Source organism: Rhinopithecus roxellana, chromosome 11 (genome assembly GCF_007565055.1).
Source record: "Rhinopithecus roxellana isolate Shanxi Qingling chromosome 11, ASM756505v1, whole genome shotgun sequence".
NCBI lineage: Eukaryota > Metazoa > Chordata > Mammalia > Primates > Cercopithecidae > Rhinopithecus > Rhinopithecus roxellana.
This window is the reverse complement of record NC_044559.1, coordinates 52,747,025-52,767,189: the sequence shown is the minus strand read 5'-3', so window position 1 is coordinate 52,767,189 and position 20,165 is coordinate 52,747,025. Positions and strand designations below refer to the sequence as shown.

Genomic DNA, 20,165 nt, shown 5'->3' with positions numbered 1-20,165 from the left:
AGCGTCATGCTGCCTGTGGACAGGACAGTGACACGGAGCCTCCAACTAACCCGGCCTGGGGTGCAGGACACACCCAACGTGTGTCCCCGGCAGTCTGCTTTGCACCGGCTCAGAGCTGAGCCCTGGAAGTGGCAGGGACAAGGCAGGGTGGTCCCAGGTAAGCAGAGGTAATGGGAGGGCCTGGGGGCATGGGTGTCCCCGGACGGGGGAGCTGCCACACCGGACCACAAACTCACCGCGGTGCCGTTGTTGTCTCGGAAAACCTCCTGGTTGAAGTAGTCGAAGAGTTTCTTTTCTAACTGGAGCATAACCTGTGAAGTCAGAGCGGCCCATGAGCACCTGAGCTCCCCCAGCCTTGTGCGTGTCCCCCGGCCCCACTGCCCCGGGCAGGCAGGGCGGCTCTGAGGGAGGCTGCAGAGTCCTGCGCAGGCCCCATGTGTCACCAGCCCAGTCACAGGCCCTGCTCACCTTCCGGTCGTTGTCCGACTCACGAAATATGAGCTTCACCACTTCATTGGTGTCAGCGGCCCGGACCGTCTGCATGGTGGCTTTTGTGCAGAGCGTCTGCAGAAAGACAGCAACGGAGATAAGTCCCGGGGGGCCCACCTGCCATGGCAGCACCACCCGACAGCCCGAGTCAGTGGGATGGGATGGCCGGTTCCAGACTACAGCTGGTGTCACACCCAGATTTCCATACCTGGGGTCAGGGGCGACTCCTGCAGTAGCTGACCCTCACACGTGCGAAGGGCCTGAGGCTGGCTGCTCCCCAACAAAGCATGGCTGCAGCCGTGAGGCTACCCCAGAGCTGCTTCAGGGCAAAAGCCAGAGCAAGACCAGCAGGCTCCGAAGGCACAGCAGCACTGAGAACAGCACAGAGGGTGCCTGTGGGGGCACCTGGCCAGCTTCTTCCCGCTTGCTCTCTCCTGTCCCTGAACTCCCTGGAGAGCTGTTGGATTGCGACAACGGGCAAGGGTTGCAGAAGGCTTGACCAGGAATGGTCTCAACAGGCTCATCTGATGAAGCCGATGTGGGAGGGACGCCTAAGATCACACGCCTGGTTTGTGGTGTTAACAGGCTCAAACCAGTCCCTGGTGCGCAGGCTGAGGTGGGCAGGGGCCCAGAGGCAGGCAGACAGGACCCAAGAAGAGCTCGGGGCTCCGCCAGGGTCCTAGAGACCACAGCGACCAGGAGCACCAAGGACAGAGGCTGAGGCAGGGTCCTGGAGACCACACCGGCCGGGAGGACCAAGGACAGGGGCTGAGGCAGGAGTGCTGCAGGGTCAGGGCTGTGGCCTCTGGTGCCCACGGACGCTCAGTGGCCCGACCAGCTACGGGAGGGGCAGCCGTCTGGGCAGCAGAGGAGAGAGGCTGAGTGAGTGCCGACCTCTCTGCCACACTGCACAGTTGAGCTGCTCCAGGAGGCACGGTCCTGGCTGACGGACAGCCGGCGCCAATCACTGTGAAGGATGACACTCAGGCTTCTTTTGAAAATTCTTCTTGCCTTAACAGGACAATGCAGGGAGTGATCACTGAGGGTCAGTCCCTAAAGGGAGGACAGAGCTGGAGACCCCTCCCTGGGTGGAATGGCCATGGGGAGCGTCTGGCCCCAACCCGGGGGTCTTGTGGGCACTGAGCTCTCCGAGCTTGGCAGAAGTGATGAAAACAAGAATGCCTAGGACCTCGCTAAACAAGGGAAGTGTGAGACCCACATCTGGGAGAAATCCAAGCCCCGTGTGGACAGCAAGGGCTCGTGCCCACGGCAGGCGGAGGCACCGGTGCTTCTGCATCGCTGGTGTGGATGGAGGAGAGTGCCGTTGCTGCCTTACACAAAAGGCCACAGACTGTAGATTCCATTTACACAAAATACCCAGACAAGGCGAAGCCAGAGAGACAGAGGCAGCGAGGAGACTGCGGGGACCGGGAGGAAACTAACTGGGGCGAGTGCTGCAGGGATAGTCTGAACTGGATTATATGGAGGGATAGTCTAGAACTCGATTATAGTTTATGTGTAAATTATACCTCAATCAAGCTTTTTAATAAAAAATTTTTTTGGAGACAGGGTCTTGATCTGTCATCCAGGCCAGAGCGCAGTGGCGTGATCAAGGCTCATTTTAACCTTGACTGCCTGGGCTCAAGTGATTCTCCCACCTCAGCCCCTCGAGTAGCTGGGACTGGAGGTATGCACCACCATGCCCAGCTAATTTTCTAAATTTTTTTTTTTTTTGAGACGGAGTCTCCCTCTGTCACCCAGGCTGGAGCCCAGTGGCGCGATCTCAGCTCATTGCAAGCTCCGCCTCCTGGGTTCACGCCATTCTCCTGCCTCAGGCTCCCGAGTAGCTGGGACTACAGGCACCTATCACCACGCCCAGCTAATTTTTTTTGCATTTTAGTAGAGACAGGGTTTCACCTTGTTAGCCAGGATGGTCTTGATCTCCTGACCTCGTGATCCGCCCGCCTCGGCCTCCCAAAGTGCTGGGATTACAGGTGTGAGCCACTGCGCCCGGCCTATTTTCTAAATTTTTGTAGAGACAGGGTCTCGCTATGTCACCCAGGTTGGCTGTGAACCCCTGGGCTCAAGTGATTGTCCCATCTCAGCCTCCCAAAGTGCTAGGATTACAGGTGTGAGCAGCTGCACCTGGACTAGAAAGCTGTTTTTTTAAAGAAAATAATATATGAGTTTCGTTTTATAAAATGACGACTGCACCAAAAGTAACTTTGGTTTTAAAAATTTCTCCCTGAAAGGGCCCTCGGGAGCTGGTGCTGCGGAGGGGCACCCCAATGCCCCGGGTGCTGGTTGGGGCTCAGAGCCGGGCATCAGGAGGACACCCCTGGGCCGGTGCCCGGCCTTCCTGTGTAGGTTCTGGGCGTGCGCTCAGCAGGAACTGAGAGGAACTCTGGGGCCCCTCGGTAGCCTGACCTGCCTCCTGCCAAGATGCAGCGTCCACCTCCTCGTGGCTGGTGCGCAGCGTCCCAGCCTGGGCCAGGAGGCGGCCACTCGCTATCTCCAAAGCACACTCCAGGGAAGGCCGTTGACATTCAGAGCACAGACCGGCTGACCGGGTCAAGCCTCCGAAGTGGCTTTTGGACTCATGTGTCACAAATCAGTCTGGAGCCTTCAAACAGCGTGAGGATTAGAACAAGCACCCAAACAGCCAGGGCGCAGCGGGCCACCCTGCCCATCGCTGCGTCCCAAGGAGGTCAGGCCCCATCCAGATGCTAATGGGCTTAAGTGGCTTAAGCTGCTTTCCCTGAATGGGAGAAGCCTTGGCAGGCAGACGGCCATTGTAGCCACCCCAGGACACGGCTCAGGAAATTCATGGCTCTGTCTCCCAAAAGGCATCTGCGGGAGACTGTTTAAAAACTGCTTTATCTCAGCACTTCAGGCGGGCTCCCGAAGGACAAACATCGGACGGACCCCAGGGCCCAGGAAGGGGCCGGCCACCCCCCACCCCTCCCTGGAGCCGCCTCATTCACAGGCTGTAAAGGAGTGATCAGGCCGGGCTGAACGGGCCAAAGCTGGCCTGTTCCCTTCGCCTTTCAATCCAGCAAAGTCGTGGCCACTCATGCAGAAAGCGGCCAGGCTGGGCCTTTCCGGTTCGCCTACTTTTGGAAGGGATTCTTCTCTTTTGAAAGGAGAAACAAATACCCTAAATGCTATGTTTAAAAAGCCACCTAAGATGTATTTCGTTATTAGTAGCCGCATGAAGAGGCTCTGGTAAGAGCGGCCCGGCAGCCGTCTTATCCACACTTAGAATTTAACAGGAACGCCGTGTGCCCGGGTCATCCACCTGCCTGCGTGGATCAAGAAATTCCTGCGTTTCTTCTTACTGTTCGGATAACCAAGGAGGCATGCTGCCTGGACAGGGCGGCCACAGGCCCAGGGCACAGGTGTCAGCCCAGAAGAGCTATTTTCTATGCGAGGAAATCACGCGGTCACTCTGATGTGCACAGAGCTGCATGGCAGGCAGAGCCGCCCCGATGTGCACCTGTGCAGTGGGTCTCATGTCGGGAGCTGAATCTGTCCCATTACCCCCTCAGCTGTCACGGACACTCTGCCACAAAATCTAAAACTCTACTAAAGGCAAACGCATCCTCTCAGACCCTGTCAGCCCAAGTTTTTAAATGCAACCTTCAAAAGCTGGTTTATAAAAACAAAAAGTTGTTCTGTACTCTCCGAAATGAATCCCCACTGGCTATAGCCTCCGGACCCTGCACGCACAACCAGCAGGCCGCTTGAGCTCCACTCTCCACCTGGAATCACCAGGTGTCCACAGTGCCCTGCCTGGGCCAAGTGGACAGGCAGCCTCAGGGGCCCACTCCGGGCTCAGAAGAAGCCGTCTGGGCACACGGGCAGCATGCAGTCGCCGCTGGGGCCCTACCCCAGGCTTGGCTTCTAGGTCCTGCAGAGGGGTCTCAGTGCAGGTAGCAGAAAGCCCTGGGCGAGGCTGGGTGGGCAACACGTGCTGCTCTTGTGGCTGAGCTGGGAGCTCTCATGCACCGCCTGACCTCCAGGATACACTTCTCCTCGGGGGCCTCCACACCCAGGGCCACCACGCCCGGGACCGCCACACCCGAGGCCACCACAGCTGAAGCCCACCACGCCTGGGGCCTGACACACCACGGGCCCACCACACCTGAGGCCCAGGCCGGGGCCAGTGCCAGCCGTGACATGCCTCACGTGAGGAGGAAGGACCCACAGGGCCCAGCACAGACGCTGCCTGGACTCAGGAAGGGAAAGCTGGGACCCCAGGGGTGCAGCTCAGGTGCTGGAAAAGCAATCAGGAGCGAAGGCTGGGAGATGCCCCCTCCTGCCACACGGAGAGTCCAATTCCCTGGTTATTCCCTGGTTGTCAACACACTCCCAGGCAGACAAGGGAATCCATTAGTCACTGGGGCCACACACCTCCTTCCTAGGGACAGAGCCTGGCACCAGTGACAGCTCCAGCCTTCACCTTCCCCATGGGGAGGCGTCCCCAGGAGCACTGTGGCCTCCAGGACGCTTGTGAGGGGACAGAAGACCTGGTCCTCTGTGGCGGGCGGGCAGAACCACCAGCCCCAAGATCAAAGGCCGACAGGCCATGGCGCCCTCCCACCGCGTCGCCCTGTGTCCACAGGCCCTCCCAGAGCTGCCCAAGCTCCTCTGGAGCAGAGGCAAATGTACCTCTGTGACCTCCTGAGCCAGCCACTGGCTCGGGCAGACCCTGTCCCCAAGCCTGTGCCATGGGAGAGGCGGGCAGCCCAGGCCTCGCAAGCTGCCATGGGCTGCACCGCCGGACCCAGGATGGCACTTTCGGGAGGGACAATGGTGCCATGGTCTGTGGCGGCAAGTCTACCATGGCGGCTGCACAAAGTGAGGCTGAGGTTGAATCCTGACCTTTCTCAGTGGATGGAAGCCAGTCGGCCCTGAAGATCGCCTCAGGCTCAGGGAGAGCCCAGCCTCATGAAGCCTGGGAACCCCAACAACTTCATCTCGTTGAGAAATGAGCTTCTCTCTCCCCTCAATGCAGGGAGCAAAAGGGTATTCACAGTTAAATACAATAAAAACGAACCACAAAGCCAACGTTGCCCCAAAATCTAGACACACCACAGGCAGCTACTGAGGGGCAGATTCTAGTGCGTTCTTAAGGAATTAAGCCATCACCAAGAGAATGAGGCTTTTTTCCTCCAGACCGAGACCCCCTAAAGGAGATGATATTGAAACTCCTCATCTGCCTGACACCCACGGGCACATCCTACCGTGAACGGAATGTCCGCCGACACCGATTCCACAGACGCGGGCCAGAGGAGCCACAGTGTCCACCCCTCCTGGGGCCCAGGAATTCCTGATCTGGTCACTGCCTCAGAGACGGTGGCCCCTCTGCTGCGAGAGCAGGGTCTCCTAGGAGGCCTGTGGGTGGTGGGGGGTGGCGCACATGCTGGCCCCAGGATCAGGCCAGTTCCTACATACTCAGTGCAGAGGAAATCCTTGGGGGCCTCAACTAACTTTTCTCATCCAACCAGAAGAAAAACCACCTTAAAGCAGAAAGCAACAAGATGAGCCCGCTCCTTGAGGCCATGACCCCCAGCCCCTCAGCAGGCACAGAAGCTCTGCAGGTGCACCTGTTCCCACAGTGGTGTCCGGCAGCTTGGCCAGAGCCGGCCACTCCGCTACCTCTGTGGGGGCCCGTCCAGCCTGGCCCTTAAGTGTCTCAAGACACAGATCTGCAGGTGGAAATCCACTGTGGCTGGAGTCCTTTCTCTAACAAACACTTCTTCTATTCCAAGGATGGAATTTGGGACCACACGCTCAGCCACGGTCTGTCTGCACCAGAGTGAATGTACCAAAACCAGGAGGCTGAGACGTGGCCCCGGCCGGCCTTGGAGGGTGTGCTCAGCACACGTGTGCACCCCAGTCCTCATCACGGGTTTCCTGGGAGGGTAGCGTCTGGGCTCCAGTGAGGCTGCCCGGCAGCAAGCTTAGCAAAGGGTGTGACCTCTGTGGGCTAGTGGGGGTGGTGTGAACTCAGCCACTGACTTTAGCAATTCAGGAGTTTCCTTCCCACACATGAGGAGGAGTAAGTCCAGTCTTGAAGAAAGTGCTGATTCGGAAGCAAACTGCCCCTGGCACTTTGCAGATATCCAACTGATACCCACGGGACAAACGAATGACTGAAGGGAGGGGCAGAGCCTACAGCCCCAGGGTGAGGGTCCGGCTCTCCGGGGTCGGCGCGAGGGGCTCATCCGCACTCCCGGGCCTGGTCCCTGCTGGGGCTGAGTGCAGCGCTGGTGGGTGGGCTTGAAGACACATTTTACCAATTTTTCATGCCCACCCCTCTCAACGTGACCCTGCGCCTGAGCTTTTATCCTGCTGACAACTTCATGCAGAAAAACACGCAGACCTCTGATAGCATGAAATCAGACACAAAGGCCGGGGACAAAGGGGGCGCGGGGCAGGCGCAGGCCGGCTGGGTCGAATTTCAGCCACAAACAGATGTTGGTAGGAACATCTGAAAGGAAACTCTTGCAAAAGAAATGGTCTTAAAAACAATGCCTTCGGCAGTTAAATAAAGGGCCAAAGGACGCGGGATGCCTGTCAATGATAAATCTCGGCAAGGAGGACCAAACCGGCATCATGAATTTTAATGATGGGTTTCTTGGCTACCAAGGGCCCAGGTTCACCATGGATTCCAGACATGGGGAAGGAAGCATTGGAGATGGGTGTCCCTCATGGCCCAAAACTCATCGGGAGGTGCTTTTTGCTTCACGGGGCCGTAATTTATGGAAAGCTGTGCCCGTCTCCGAGACTTCCCTGAAGAACAGCAACGACTACAAGAGCAAACCCTGCACGGGAAGCTCTGGTTGGACACAGCCTGACCGGGTGCCAGACGGGATGCAGTCGCCTTCCCATTGGGGACGGCAGGCAGCGTCTGAAACTAATGGCCAGCACGCGAAGCTGGGGGCGGCCTTCTTGCTCAGGCCTGGGGCTGACTTCCAGAGGTGGTGGGCACCCTCTCTGCTCAGGACAAGGCGTGGTGTCACCTTTGAGATTGGTGCCACTGGGCGAAGGCCTCCTCCTGCAGGGCAGGGCTAAGCATGCTGGCCCAGGTCGGGGCTGCATCAAGGGGAAAAGGCCTCCTCCTGCAGGCTACACCCAGGCTGGGGCTGCATCATGGGGAACAGAGTGTGTTCTCAGGGTGGAACTCTGAGCTCTGTGTTCACGCAGGACTCACCTGGATTCGTCCATCAGGAACAGAACAGGCACCTGTGAGGAGCACTTTGCCAGCTCTCCTTGGCCCGTCTGATGCAGCCCGGCTCATGAGCTCTAACTAGTAGGTTCACAGAGCAACTGCCCCTCAGGGCTGTGGGCCCCGGTGCTGATCAGTGTCTGGGAGCGGGGCTCTCTCCAGGAGACTCGTGAGGACACCTCCTGTCCCACACAGCTTTGACCTGGCCTTCGCTCTCCCGCAGGTGCGAGTGCCTTCTCTGTAAGTATGCATTCTTTCTGCAGAGGACGGCCACATCTTGGAAAGAAGCCATTTGCGGGTGCTGCAGCCAGCTGCAGTTTACATCAGCCATTGAGCAAAGCAAGCAGACGCGGATACCAACGCCCACCTTCATTCCAGGGTGTCTGCGTCTGGGTGTGATGAGGGCCGGGGCTCTGCGGAGAGAAGAGCAGCCTCTAGCTTCATTCGGGGGTGTCACTTCTGGGTGCAACGCAGGCTGGGGTTCCGCGGATGAGGAAGCTCTAACTTTCCTGGCACAGACGCCAAGAACCTCCTGCGGTGTGAACCTGCAGCGTTTGTCCAGCAGGAACCAGGCAGAGACCAACCACCTGTGGCCCACAGACACAGAGCTGACTGCTCTCAGGCTGTGGAGATCTGGCCAGCCCATCTCATGCTGTCAACCCAAGACAGGATGTGTGCCTTTCTTTATTTATCTCTATTTTTATGTTTTTGAGACAGGGTCCTCCTCTGTTGGCCAGGATGGAGTGCAGTGATGCGATCACAGCTGGCTCACCGCAGCCTCGACCTCCGGGATGAAGCAATCCTCCCGACTCAGCCTCCTGAGTATCTGGGACTACAGGCCTGTCCCACAGTGCCTGGCTAATTTTACTTTTTTATCTTCCGTAGAGACAGGGACTCCCTATGTTGCCCAGGCTGGTCTTGAGTTCCTGGGCTCAATGATCCTCCTGCCTCAGCCTCCCACAGTGCTGGGAAGGCAGGTGTGAACCACTGTCCCTGGCCTTCTCCTTTCTTTGTCGGTGAAGTCTTGGGGTTTCTCTCCTCCCCCTCTTCCCCCCTCCCCCCTCCTCTTCCTCCTTCCTCCTCCCCCTTCCCTCCCCCCTCCTTCCCCCTCCCCCTCCTCCTCCTCCTCCTGGAAATCACTGTGATGTCAGAGAAGCCTGACCCTCTGGTGGTGAATGCTGGGGGCGAACGTTGCGGACCCTGTGAGTGACTCTCACTGGAAAACTGACCAAAGGCACAGCAGGAAGAAACTCGCCAAGTCCCATCCTTCTCTATTATCCTGTAATTTTTGGTTAAATTTTAATCATAAACATGTCTAGAAATAAAGAAGGGTTATACGTGGAAGTTCCATGTAGCCCACCTCTAGCGGCAGTGATGAAAGGAGGAAGTGGAAAAGGATTTCTAAAAGATGGTTCACAACGAAAGGCCGAGTACTTTACATAGGTTTTCCTTAAAACAGGTTAATAGGAAATCGTCACGTTTTCAATGGAAAGTTCTTGAATGACTCTAGAAAACAGAACTGACTCCAGGGCACAAACATGTTCTATACTAACAACAATTCTCCTAGCAATGGTGAACATGAATATAAATCTGTGCTCCAGGATGCGGTGTGCCACTACATCAACATAACGCTTGCCCTGTGAAAGGGGATGAACTAAGAGGCTCCCACCGCTACTGCCCTGAATGTGCCTCAGGGTCCGGACCACTGCTCAGAATCGAGGGGGCAACTTTCGTTACAGTTCAGAAAACTACACAGCCCACTGACAAACCAGCAAGTGGAAGCTCCAGGTTTACTATCAGGTCACCGCAAATGGGCAGAGATAATTCAAACGCTAAGTTCTGACAAACGCCCCAGTCCTCTGGACATCCACCTAGAGACGCACTGCTGGTCCCGTGGGGTTAGCTATTCCTTGGTAACTCACATTATGGATGTCGGTGCAGGTCTCAGACATCGCTGTGGAGTGGGAAAGGAGGACAACCAATCACTTCACAGGCGGCCCTGAGGTGCAAGTCCTGGCTTCAAAACCTGCTTCATACTGGGGGCGCCACGGAAAGTGCCGAGGAAGCCGCACCTCTGGAGTCCTCTGGCATCTCCGTTGGGGTGGACACAGGCGGCACCCCCGAACGTCAGTGCTCATCAAACATACACAGGCCAACGGCCACACAGGGCAGAGACAAGGTCCCCAGACCCTAGAAGACGCCCCTGCTGAGGCCCCTGGGCCCTGGCAGGGGGCATGGTGAAGGCCTCGCAAGCACTACATCCAAGTGGTGATCTTTGGAAATAGCACATATCATCTCAAATTAACTCCCGGAGGCTCCAGACTCCTTTCCTACGGCACATGCATGTGCGGCTTCTTGGAAGTGAGAGGGCGGCTCACTTGGCCCCCAGGGTGAGGAGGGCGAGGAGGGCAGCAGAGGCCAGAGAGTGCTGCATTCCCCCCTGGGAGTGGCTGAGGTCAGGGGGCTGGCGCTACAGCCACCACCCCCAAGTATGCTGGTGGCTACCAGGACCTATTAGCATGCAGGCCCACAGGGCAACAGCTGTGCTCTCCAGGCTTGACGGGCTTTGGGGGTAGCAGGTGCAGGGTAATGACTGAACCACCTTCCCGCTGTCTTCCATTGGCATGCCTCCACCACAGGCCCCACGCAGACTTCTCCAGAGGTTGGGCCTGAGCTCTGCAGAGGGACCCCAGCCGGACTTGGCATGGGAAATGTGTGGTGAGGGCGGCAGGCACCAAGGACCCTTCCTCAGGGTCACGCTCCCGTGCTCAGCCCACAGTGAAGCCAGGGAAGATGTTCTGCTAAGTGTGCCATGGTCCAATTTCCTAGCTTTTTAGGACCAGGGTGGGCACCAGACACAGAGAATGACCATCCCGGATGGAATTTGAGGAGCTGACAGCCTGGCATGCTGGGGGGGGCTGTGGGGCGGGGTTTGCTGGGAGGGCTGCGGGCAGGACCTCAGACACTTCGCCGGCCTCCCATACTTTGACTTCCCAAGAGAAAGCTCTTCTGGTGAACTCCATCTTTTCAAAGGTCTTCCTGGTGAACCCTAGACCCCCCCGAAAGGGGACCCATCCCTTGACAAAAGCGCCCACTGCGAGGCCCTGGAGCACCGACCTCGTTGCGAGCCCCAGGGCCGGGCACAAGGCCCTGCATCCCGAGCTTACGGGGTGCAGAAATGCAGCCAGTGAAAGGCGCTGTCGTGGGGAGATGCTGGCGTCAGCATCGGAGGCCTCGCTCCTCTCTGTGTGCATTGTCTGCGGCCACCCAGAACAACAACATGCCATAAAGACTCTTTCATGTCCTCTCCCAAGGTTGCTCCCGGACTCCAGCAGCCTGGCAGGCTTGGACGTGGTGCGCATGGAACGGGAGTGGCGCCCGCTAGCTCTCACGCCATCGAGAGCTCAACAGACTTTCTGGGAAGAAGGCGGCGGGTCTCTTTCTCAGGCTGTGTCTAGCACATGCCAGGCACCCTCTGCTGGGCCCGGGGTGGCTCCACAGGACCGGCCCTGCCCGGTGGCAGAAGCACCTGTTGTGCCTCTCGGTGGCTCCTTCCGGATATCCCTGGCCTTCCACTGGCACAGCTGGATGTGGGGAGAGGGACGTGGCACAGGGAGGGGGACGCAGGGCACAGAGCTCAGCCTTCGTCCCAGGTCCCTGCATGCTTCTCAGAGCCATTGACTGCTAGCGGAGGAGCCGGGCGTGATGTGTGAAGGAGGAGGGACGAATGAGGCTACATAGTGTCTGGGGTCTCCAAGGTCTGCCTTGGCACGGGAGACCTGCTCTGTGCCCTACCTTTCCCATGGGTTTCTTTTAAACCAAGGGCAGGCAGAGGAATTTTTAAATAAAGTATGAGCTCATAAGAAATACAGAAAAGTGCACTAACGATTAGTGAACACACTACGGATTATGAATCAATTACGAATGAATCCAAAAACAGTTCCTCTAACAGAGTTCTAGGATAGACTGGAGAAAATGCCACTATGTCTTTTAGTTTTTGTCTTCTTTTCCTATAAAATGAGAAGATTTTTGGCATCAATCTACCAGTTGAAAATATTGGATAATACTTGCAAAGTGAACTTCCTAGAAGAAAATCCCCTACCTATGAAACCTAATGTCATCACAATAATTAAGTATAACATTTTATTTTATTTTCAGTTGAGGTCAGAGGCCCTATATAGAAACAGACCAAATAAAAGTCTCTTTTTAAAGAGAAAAATTACAAAATAAATTTAATGATTTAAATTAGTGATTCCGTTGCTGCCGTTGCTATTTTACACCAAGACTGGAATAACCAGTGAGTGAGCCGAGTAGCATGGTTTAGCTCACATGCCCTCTGCAGGCCCCCACCGCCCTGACCTCCACCCTCAGGGAAGGCCATCCCCGTGGCCCTGAGGAGCTGGCAGAGAGGGCAGAGAGGCTGCCACTGGCCTGCCTCGCCATCCAGAGCACGCTGGGCACATGGCGAGGGCAGCACCCCACTGGATCTGCATAAGGTCTGTCTGCACACTGGGTCCCAAGGTAAGATGAGAACTGGATAACGACTAATGTCCGCCCATGGCGGCAGGAGGACGCGGCTGCGCTAACTTTAACCCACACAGCAGGTGGACGGGGCTGTGTGCATCTTTCCATCTATGCTGCTCTGGAGATGGTGCTGAGGGTCTGCAGGAGTGTCACTCTGAGCCAGGCTTTCTGGGGGTCTATGGGAGTTAGAAGGGACCGTCCCTGCCACCTGCCCTCTGGATGCACATTGTGCCCATGGTGCCACACCGAGTCCGCTCATGGCTGCGGGATGGGCCAAATCCTGAATGGTGCAGGGTTTTGGAGGGCTGCCCCGACTGAGCTGATGGAGGAACATCGCCAGGCTGAGGAGTCGGCTGCCATCCTCTCAGTTTCTAGGAGCTCAGGCCTACCCATACACGGGGCTAGCAACAGCTGCACAGTCGTCCCCGCCTGTCACGCCCGATGGGAGCTGCCAGTGGACACAGGGACCCAGCCTCTCCTGCCCACAGCCCCACAGCGCCCACTGTGCCCACGGCTGAGGGATCAGGGGCAGAGGGGCTCAACAAGGCAGCCGGTAATCAGATGAAGTCAGAACTTCACCTGGAACCTGGCTGGAGCCAGAGCAGCCAGCAGGATTCAGAGGAGTCTGTGGGGCTGTGGGGGGCCATGACCAGGTGTGATGTTACCTATTGGCTGACAGCTGCCCCTCCTCCCAGGACGCAGTGCACACTAGAAAGAAGGATACCTGGGTGCCAGGAATGTCTGAGGTCTGGGCCTAGGCTTATGCTGCGGGGCAGGCTGGCCTCAGCCGTTCTTGCTGGCTGTAGTCTCCACTGAACAGTAGACACGGCCTTTGAGGCAGGTGCTGGGATCATGCCTCACAGGCAGTGGTGGGACCCTCCCTGGTACCCTTTTGAGAGCCGTGTTCTGGGAAGCCCGGCTCTTGGGGTGTCTCCTCACGACGTGAGCCTCTCTCCGAGGACGGCTCCTTCTGGATGTCAGCGCCCCCCATGGCCATTCCCCTGCAGGCCCAGCTGGCACCTGACCATGTACCTGTCAGTGATTGGCAACTGGTTGTTAAAAACGGACACCAGCCTCCGAAGACGCATCTGTCACCGTCACTGTCAGAGAGGTGATGGACGACAGGTGTGGTGTGCGGTCGGGGCGCGCGGAGCCGGGTGCGCCTGGCACTGCTGTCACTCTTTGTCACCACGGCCAGCTGAGCGCCCCAGCTGCCAGTTGCCACCGCGCGAGGCATGCAACACACCCTCTGAACATCCCAGCAGCAGCCGGAGCCGCAGGCTGCATCACTGACTCGTGTGAGGATGCACAGCCCTCTTAGATGGCACACGACTGGCATGCTTCACGTGTGTGGGTTTTAATTACAGCTTCCGTGGTGCCAGATCTGATTCCAGTATCGTTTTTTCAGTTCTGCTCTGTGAGCATGTCTGCATTAATCTGCATCTGAAACACAGGAGGCTGGGCATTCCCAGGAGACAGACTCTCTTCACTTTGCACACAGAGCCTCTTTCACAGGCTGGTGCGGGGCAGGGCAGGACTCCCAGATCCAATCCCTGCAACCCTCCTGCCACCAAAAATCACAAGCAGGTCTCTACCTCGGGGGCTGAGAGCCTCCAGGGCCACCAGGCTGGTCCTCCTCCCAGAAGCCCTGTCCCTGGACTCACGGCAGGGCAAACTACCCTGTATTTAATCTGCTGTTGCCAGCCCGGCTCTGCCTGGCCCCCCATTGCTGTGGAGATGGATTTAATTAACCTCCGATGTGTCTTTCCAGCAAGCCTGCCACTGAGGGCACCAAGGAGGCGCTGTGAGCAGGCAGAGCAACACGGTCGGCATTGAGAGCAAGGGGACGACTCCATCAGCCCAGGACCGAGGGGGCAAGGATGGGATGCTGTGGGTGGGAGCTTAGCAGTGAAACCAAAGCCAGGCCAGCCGTGGTTTCTGAGAGACCATTAAACTCATGTGTCCCTCTGCACTGACACCGTCCCAGGGCGCTGTGCCACCGGGCACCGCCGGCCCCCAGCCTCTAGCATTCCCAGAACACTCCATCAGGCAGGACGCTCTGTGCACTGTGATAAACATGGCTTCCTGATGCGCTCTGGCTATGCACGACTCTGCCACTGTCCACGAACCTTCAGAACTGTGTCTGCTTACTCTGACCCTGGGCAATCTGAAAACCACCCCAGAGGAGAGCACAGATGTCCCCACGAACCCGGGGTGGAGGCTGGGTGTGGCCTTTGCCGGCTCCCACGGAGCCAGACTGCAGGTGCCAACGTGGCCTCTGAACATGGTGCCAACACGGGGGGTTGTGGCGGGTGGGGAGGACCAGCCTGTGTGGAGCCCATAGGGTTTCACTCTAACCCATGCTGCTGTTTGAAAGAAAGGCTCAGGGGAAGGAAAGGCAGGTGCCAGCTCCACATGGCTGGGGAGCAGATAACACTTCTGAGCCCTCTGGGAGGCCCTGCCTACCTCTGTGTGGCCTCCTCTAAGGGGCTCACCACACAGCTGTTCTGCCAAGAGGGAGAGCAGAGCGGATTTCAAGGACTGACACCCACCCCATCCAGGCCCCAAAGCTAGCTCCATCCGAGGACCCTGCAAGACACTCCTGCTGGCCTTTGACTCTGACACTCCCTCTCCTTTAAAACGCAGATGCTTCTAGGAAGGCGGCGAGATGTGCACAGACACTTTGGGGGGAAATTGTTCCCAGGCAGGTGGAGCAGAACTGAAGAAAGGTGGGGGAGGCAGCCACCAGGCAAACCCACTGCCCCAGGCGCTCCTGGTGCCCAAGGCCATGGTCTTGAGGGCAGGCAGTACACAGATCCTGGCACTGGGCCCACATAGCAAACACACAGGACACACCTGCTGGACCAATGAGGCGCGCACAAGGCAGCCAACAGGGTGATGCTCACCCGCTCAGAGCCTCAGCCACCCACAGGCCTGTGTGAACAAGAGCCCACTCATCTGAGCAGCTGGAAACACTGGGAATCCGTGCTCTGCCCAGGCCACACTGAGCTACTCCAGGCTCCAGTTCCTCCTGATACTTCCCAGCTGCAAAGGAACCAGAGGCCAGACCACAGTGCAAAAAATGAAAGCGGTGCGAGGAAAACAAGGCCCTGGACCACAGGGATTCCTCATCCACTTTTCATCTCAGAAAGGAGAAGCGCACAGCCTCAGGGAGCACTGAGATCACTGGGCAGTGATGGTGGCCACCTCCGGGTGTGGTCCTGCCAGGCCAGTCCAGCCCAGGGGTGAGGTTAGTCACTGCATCTACGTCACATGAGAGCATAGCTGGCATCTCAGGTGCATCCTCAGCGATGCGTCACTGGAGGCTGCACGGGCGAATGGCACTGTGGGTAGCACGGACCGAGCCTGAACCCTGACCAGAGGTACATGCGCAGTGCCAGTTCCCAGCCGCACTGAGCCTGGTGCCAGGCAGACATGAGAAAGAGACGCTGCCCGGGCCCTGGGCCTGACTCACAGGTTCTGTGTGCTAAGGAGCTCCCAGGAGACCCTCAAGTCCGGGAGAGCCCAGGATCTGTGTGCTAAGGGGCTCCCAGGTGACTGGTAGGTCCGGGAGAGCCCAGGATCTGTGTGCTAAGGGGCTCCCAGGTGACTCATAGCTTTGGGAGAGCCCAGGATCTATCTTCTATGGTGCTCCCAGGCACTCCTGTCAGTTCTTCATCAAAAAGCTTCATGTGGAAGGAAACTGGAATAGGGACATGCCACAAGGCCAAGTGGAGATCGAGCCTGTTCACGTGCAGAGGCCGACATCAGCCTGTTCACATGCAGAGGGAGGCGGCATCAGCCCGTTCACACACAGAGGGAAGTGGCATCAGCCCGTTCACACGCAGAGGTAGGTGGCATCAGCCCGTTCACACACAGAGGGAGGCTGGCATCAGCCCGTTCACACACAGAGGGAGGCTGGCATCAGCCCGTTCACACACAGAGGCCGACATCAGCATTTAGCACAGCCCAATCTGGTGCCGGCACGAGGGGTCCCCAAACACCTGCCCTCAATTCCTTGGTCCAAGACAGTCTCAAAGAAAAATCATGCAGAATTTTCTTTGGTTTCCACAAAATTTCTATGAAATGTTTTAGTTAGAAACCCTTTTTAAAAACCATGCCATGCCAACTAGCAGATTTTGATTTTCCGAAAGAGGTGCTTAGATGGTATTTTAAAATTCAATTAATATACCTAATTGGCACCTTAACTAATGCAGCTACAATTAATCACCACGAACCAAAAAAACCTGATCATTTTTCAGTGAGATCTATTTTTAGAGAGGGCTTTCAAATAAACGTTTTCTGTGCTAGCGTTCAGTCGACCACGTGGTTGGAGAGTCCCTCCAGTGCTGCCTGCTGTCCTGGGCTGTACAGTGTGCCCCCAAATTCATGTCTACCCAGAGCCTCAGAATTGGGGCCTTGTTTGGAAATGGGGTCTCGCAGGTGCAACTAATTAAGGATCTCAGGCTGAGACATCCTGGGTGGGCCCTAAGTCCGTGGACTCGTGTCCTTACAAGGAAAGGCCACATGAGGATGAAGGCGCAGGCAGGGGAGATGTGGCCACAAGCCAGGGCCACCTGGGCCACCTGTGGCTGGGCGAGGCAAGGAGGGGTCCCCCCTGGAGCCTCCAGGAGCAGCATGGCACTAGGACACCTTGATTTTGGACGTCCAGGTTCCAGGACTGTGAGAGAATAGCCTGTGGTCCTCTGAGCCACCGCCGCAGGAATCTCCCCACACGGGGACAGGAGACTCAGTGCGCAGGAAGGCTCCACCTGGCGTGCACATTCCACATCCACTGAAGAGCAAACAGAAGACAGGCTGTGACCTCCATGTCTGCAGCCCACAGGGAACGACATGGCTACGTGGAGGCGCCATGCAGCACTGAGGGGCCGCAGGTGACCCTGGGGATACTGCCCCTGCCCTGGGCCTCAGGGTCTTCCCCATGGTCAGTTCCAGGGTCCTGTGACTCCTCACAGCCTCCAGCCCTCAGAAAATCCCTGCGGCTATGGGATCCATATGCTCAGCTTCGGGCCAGTCACTGCACCAAGGGCTTAGCTCCTGTGAGCTGTGGAATTTTACACACAACTGATGACTGTGTTGATGATGCCAGGAGGGAAAAGCGGTCCTTATTCCAGAGGTGTGGCCTTCCCTTGACTAAACAGTTCTAGAAAAACTCTACACTATGCAGCATTTTTCCCTATTTTTCACCAGGCTCGCTTTACTTACGTAGTAAACTGTGTGCAAAACGTAATGAAAGACTTTTGTCAAATGAACAGCCATGTATCCACAGTCTTAAAGAGCCACGTGGGCAGGAAAACCCTCCAAAAACTAATGCAAAGATCTTACACACTTACTGAGTAAACAGTGCAGTTTAAAACTACTCATTTTTCTTCCCATTCCTTTGCAAACGGCAGACAAACAACGCAGAACAGTAAGACCCACGTCTGTCCAGGGGGAGGGCATTGTAAGCCAGGACCTGGTAACTACGTGGGCAGCCGCTATCGTGGGCAGCGTCCTAGAGCCCAGAGACCAGGGTGGCCGGGCGTGTGAATGAGGCCTCCCTGCTCCCAGGAACCTGCATCGCCAATGCCTGGGGTGCTGGGGGCTCCCCTGGGTGGCATCTACGTCTGTTGGGACATGGGGTCCAATTCTGGTGCCGCTTAGAAGGGACCTTTGCAGACGGAACCTGGATTTCCCACGAACGCCCCAGGCATGCCTGGGTGATAATCACAGAGCACACACGACTTTCCTTCTGCCAACTCAAGTGAACACCGAGTTCTGCAGAGGAGGAAACACTCACCGGAGGAAACCCTCACCGGGGAAACCCTCGCCAGAGTCCAGCTCCCTCCCAAGCTGATCGCGGGCCTGGAGAGCCCCCACTCCCAGCAGACGCACCGGAGCCTCAGCCACCGCCTCCTGCACTCCCTTCCTTGGTCCCCTCCTCGTGTCCGACACCAACAAATGGCACCAGTGAAGAAAACCTGCTGCTGAAAACACCTGTGTCTGATACGGGGCAGGGACGCAGTCACTCCCAGGGGCGTCTGATACGGGGCAGGGACGCAGTCACTCCTAGGGGCGTCTGATACGCGGGGGGACGCGGTCCCTCCCAGGGGTGTCTGATATGGAGGGGGGACGCGGTCACTCCCAGGGGCGTCTGATACGCGGGGGTACGCGGTCCCTCCCAGGGGTGTCTGATATGGAGGGGGGACGCGGTCACTCCCAGGGGCGTCTGATACGCGGGGGGACGCGGTCCCTCCCAGGGGTGTCTGATATGGAGGGGGGACGCGGTCACTCCCAGGGGCGTCTGATACGCGGGGGTAAGCGGTCCCTCCCAGGGGTGTCTGATATGGAGGGGGGACGCGGTCACTCCCAGGGGCGTCTGATACGCGGGGGTACGCGGTCCCTCCCAGGGGTGTCTGATACGGGGCAGGGACTCCCGGGGAGTCTGATACGGGGCAGGGACGCGGTCACTCCCGGGGCGTCTGATACGCGGGGGGACATGGTCACTCCCAGGGGCGTCTGATACGCAGGAGGGACGTGGTCACTCCCACGGACGTCTGATACGGGGCAGGGACGTGGTCACTCCCAGGGGCGTCTGATATGCAGGGGGAACGCGGTCACTCCCAAGGGCGCCTGGTAAGTGGGAGGGGCGCGGTCACCTCCAGGGCCGCCTTCTCTGTTCTCTGACCTCTCACCTGGGGGAACCCAGGCCCGACTCTTCTCTGGGACTGTGCAGGGCTGACCACGCTACGCTGTCCCATATGAATGACCGCCATGTCTGCTGGACAGCATGGAGGAGACCCCACCCAGGACCCACCTCAGGGCTGTGGTTCCAAGAACGGGGATGCACTGGGAAGCAGCTGAGCCCAGGCTGGCTGGATGGTAAGTCCACGGGAATGTTCCTCCCCAGCGACAGCCCCTGCACTGGTTGAAAATCACCTGGTCTGTACTGTCCTGTGGAATAGCCACTAGTCATGCAGCTCTACCAGATCTTAATTAAAATGAAATGAAATGAAAAATTGGGTTCCTGGGCTGCCCTCGGTGCTTGTCAGCCACATGTCCTAGTGGCTGCTGCGGGGGCAGAGTGGGGGCAGCTTGTGGTCAGGCTCACAGGAGGACACGCCAAGGCGGGTGGGACTTCAGGACGCCACCTGGGTCAGCCAGGCCCGCAGGAGCTCTGTCGGGTTCCCGCTTACTGTTCCTTTGAGAAATCCGCTTGGGGCATGCAGAGAGTTTCCAGGAAGACTGCAATTTTCTTTCCCTTCCAGACTTACAGTCACCTGACGCTTAGACTGACAGGCAAGCCCCACATCCACTGTCTTGACAAGCCGCACGCAGGAGCTGCTCTTTCCACTCCCAGGATACCTCTCCACAGAGCGGAGTGGCTGGGGCTGCAGAGCGGCCACGGAGCCTGCAGACGGGGCGTGAGGGACGGACGTGAACTGTCCTGCAGCAGGCGGCGCCCCCTTCCACGCTGCCCACACGGCCCGGCCAGCATGCCCACCAGCCCACCCGGCTGTACTGGGTCTGACACCCAACTCGCCCACGCGGCCCTGGCAGGCAGGACACCAGCGTGACGGGGGTGGAGGCAGGCTGGTGGCAGTGACACACCCCATGGAGCCCAGAAAGGGGCCTGGCCGGTCCAGAGCAGAGGGGCTGAGGCAAGACCAGGGGGCGGCAGGGAGGGCCCTGCAGGGGCTGAGGACAGGGCAGACGGACCCACGCTGCTGAGCTCCATCTAAAACCAGCTACTGTGGGGGACTGACGGGAAAAACAGCATTTCAAGCAACTCCTTGTCTGTTCCAGTTACTGTGGATGGAAAAGTGACAAAGAACGGAGACTCCTCAGTTCCTGGGGACGGGAGCCGGTGAGGCTTATGGTGGCGTGGGCGGCTCTCACACAGGTGTTCACTGGCCCT

The 20,165-nt window shown here is 57.8% G+C and overlaps 1 protein-coding gene across 4 annotated transcripts in view; it reads right to left on the bottom strand.

Annotated features, from left to right (window-relative positions):
• The window catches only part of INPP5A (inositol polyphosphate-5-phosphatase A), a 247,020-nt gene that overhangs the window by 29,702 nt on the left and 197,153 nt on the right, over positions 1-20,165 (bottom strand). For all 4 annotated transcript variants that reach the window (XM_010382741.2, XM_030940368.1, XM_030940369.1 and 1 more), the window contains 2 exons: positions 469-564; positions 237-311 (listed from right to left, as the gene is read on the bottom strand). In XM_010382741.2, the coding sequence (XP_010381043.2) occupies positions 237-311; positions 469-564 (171 nt within the window). The remainder of the gene's footprint in view (positions 1-236; positions 312-468; positions 565-20,165) is intronic.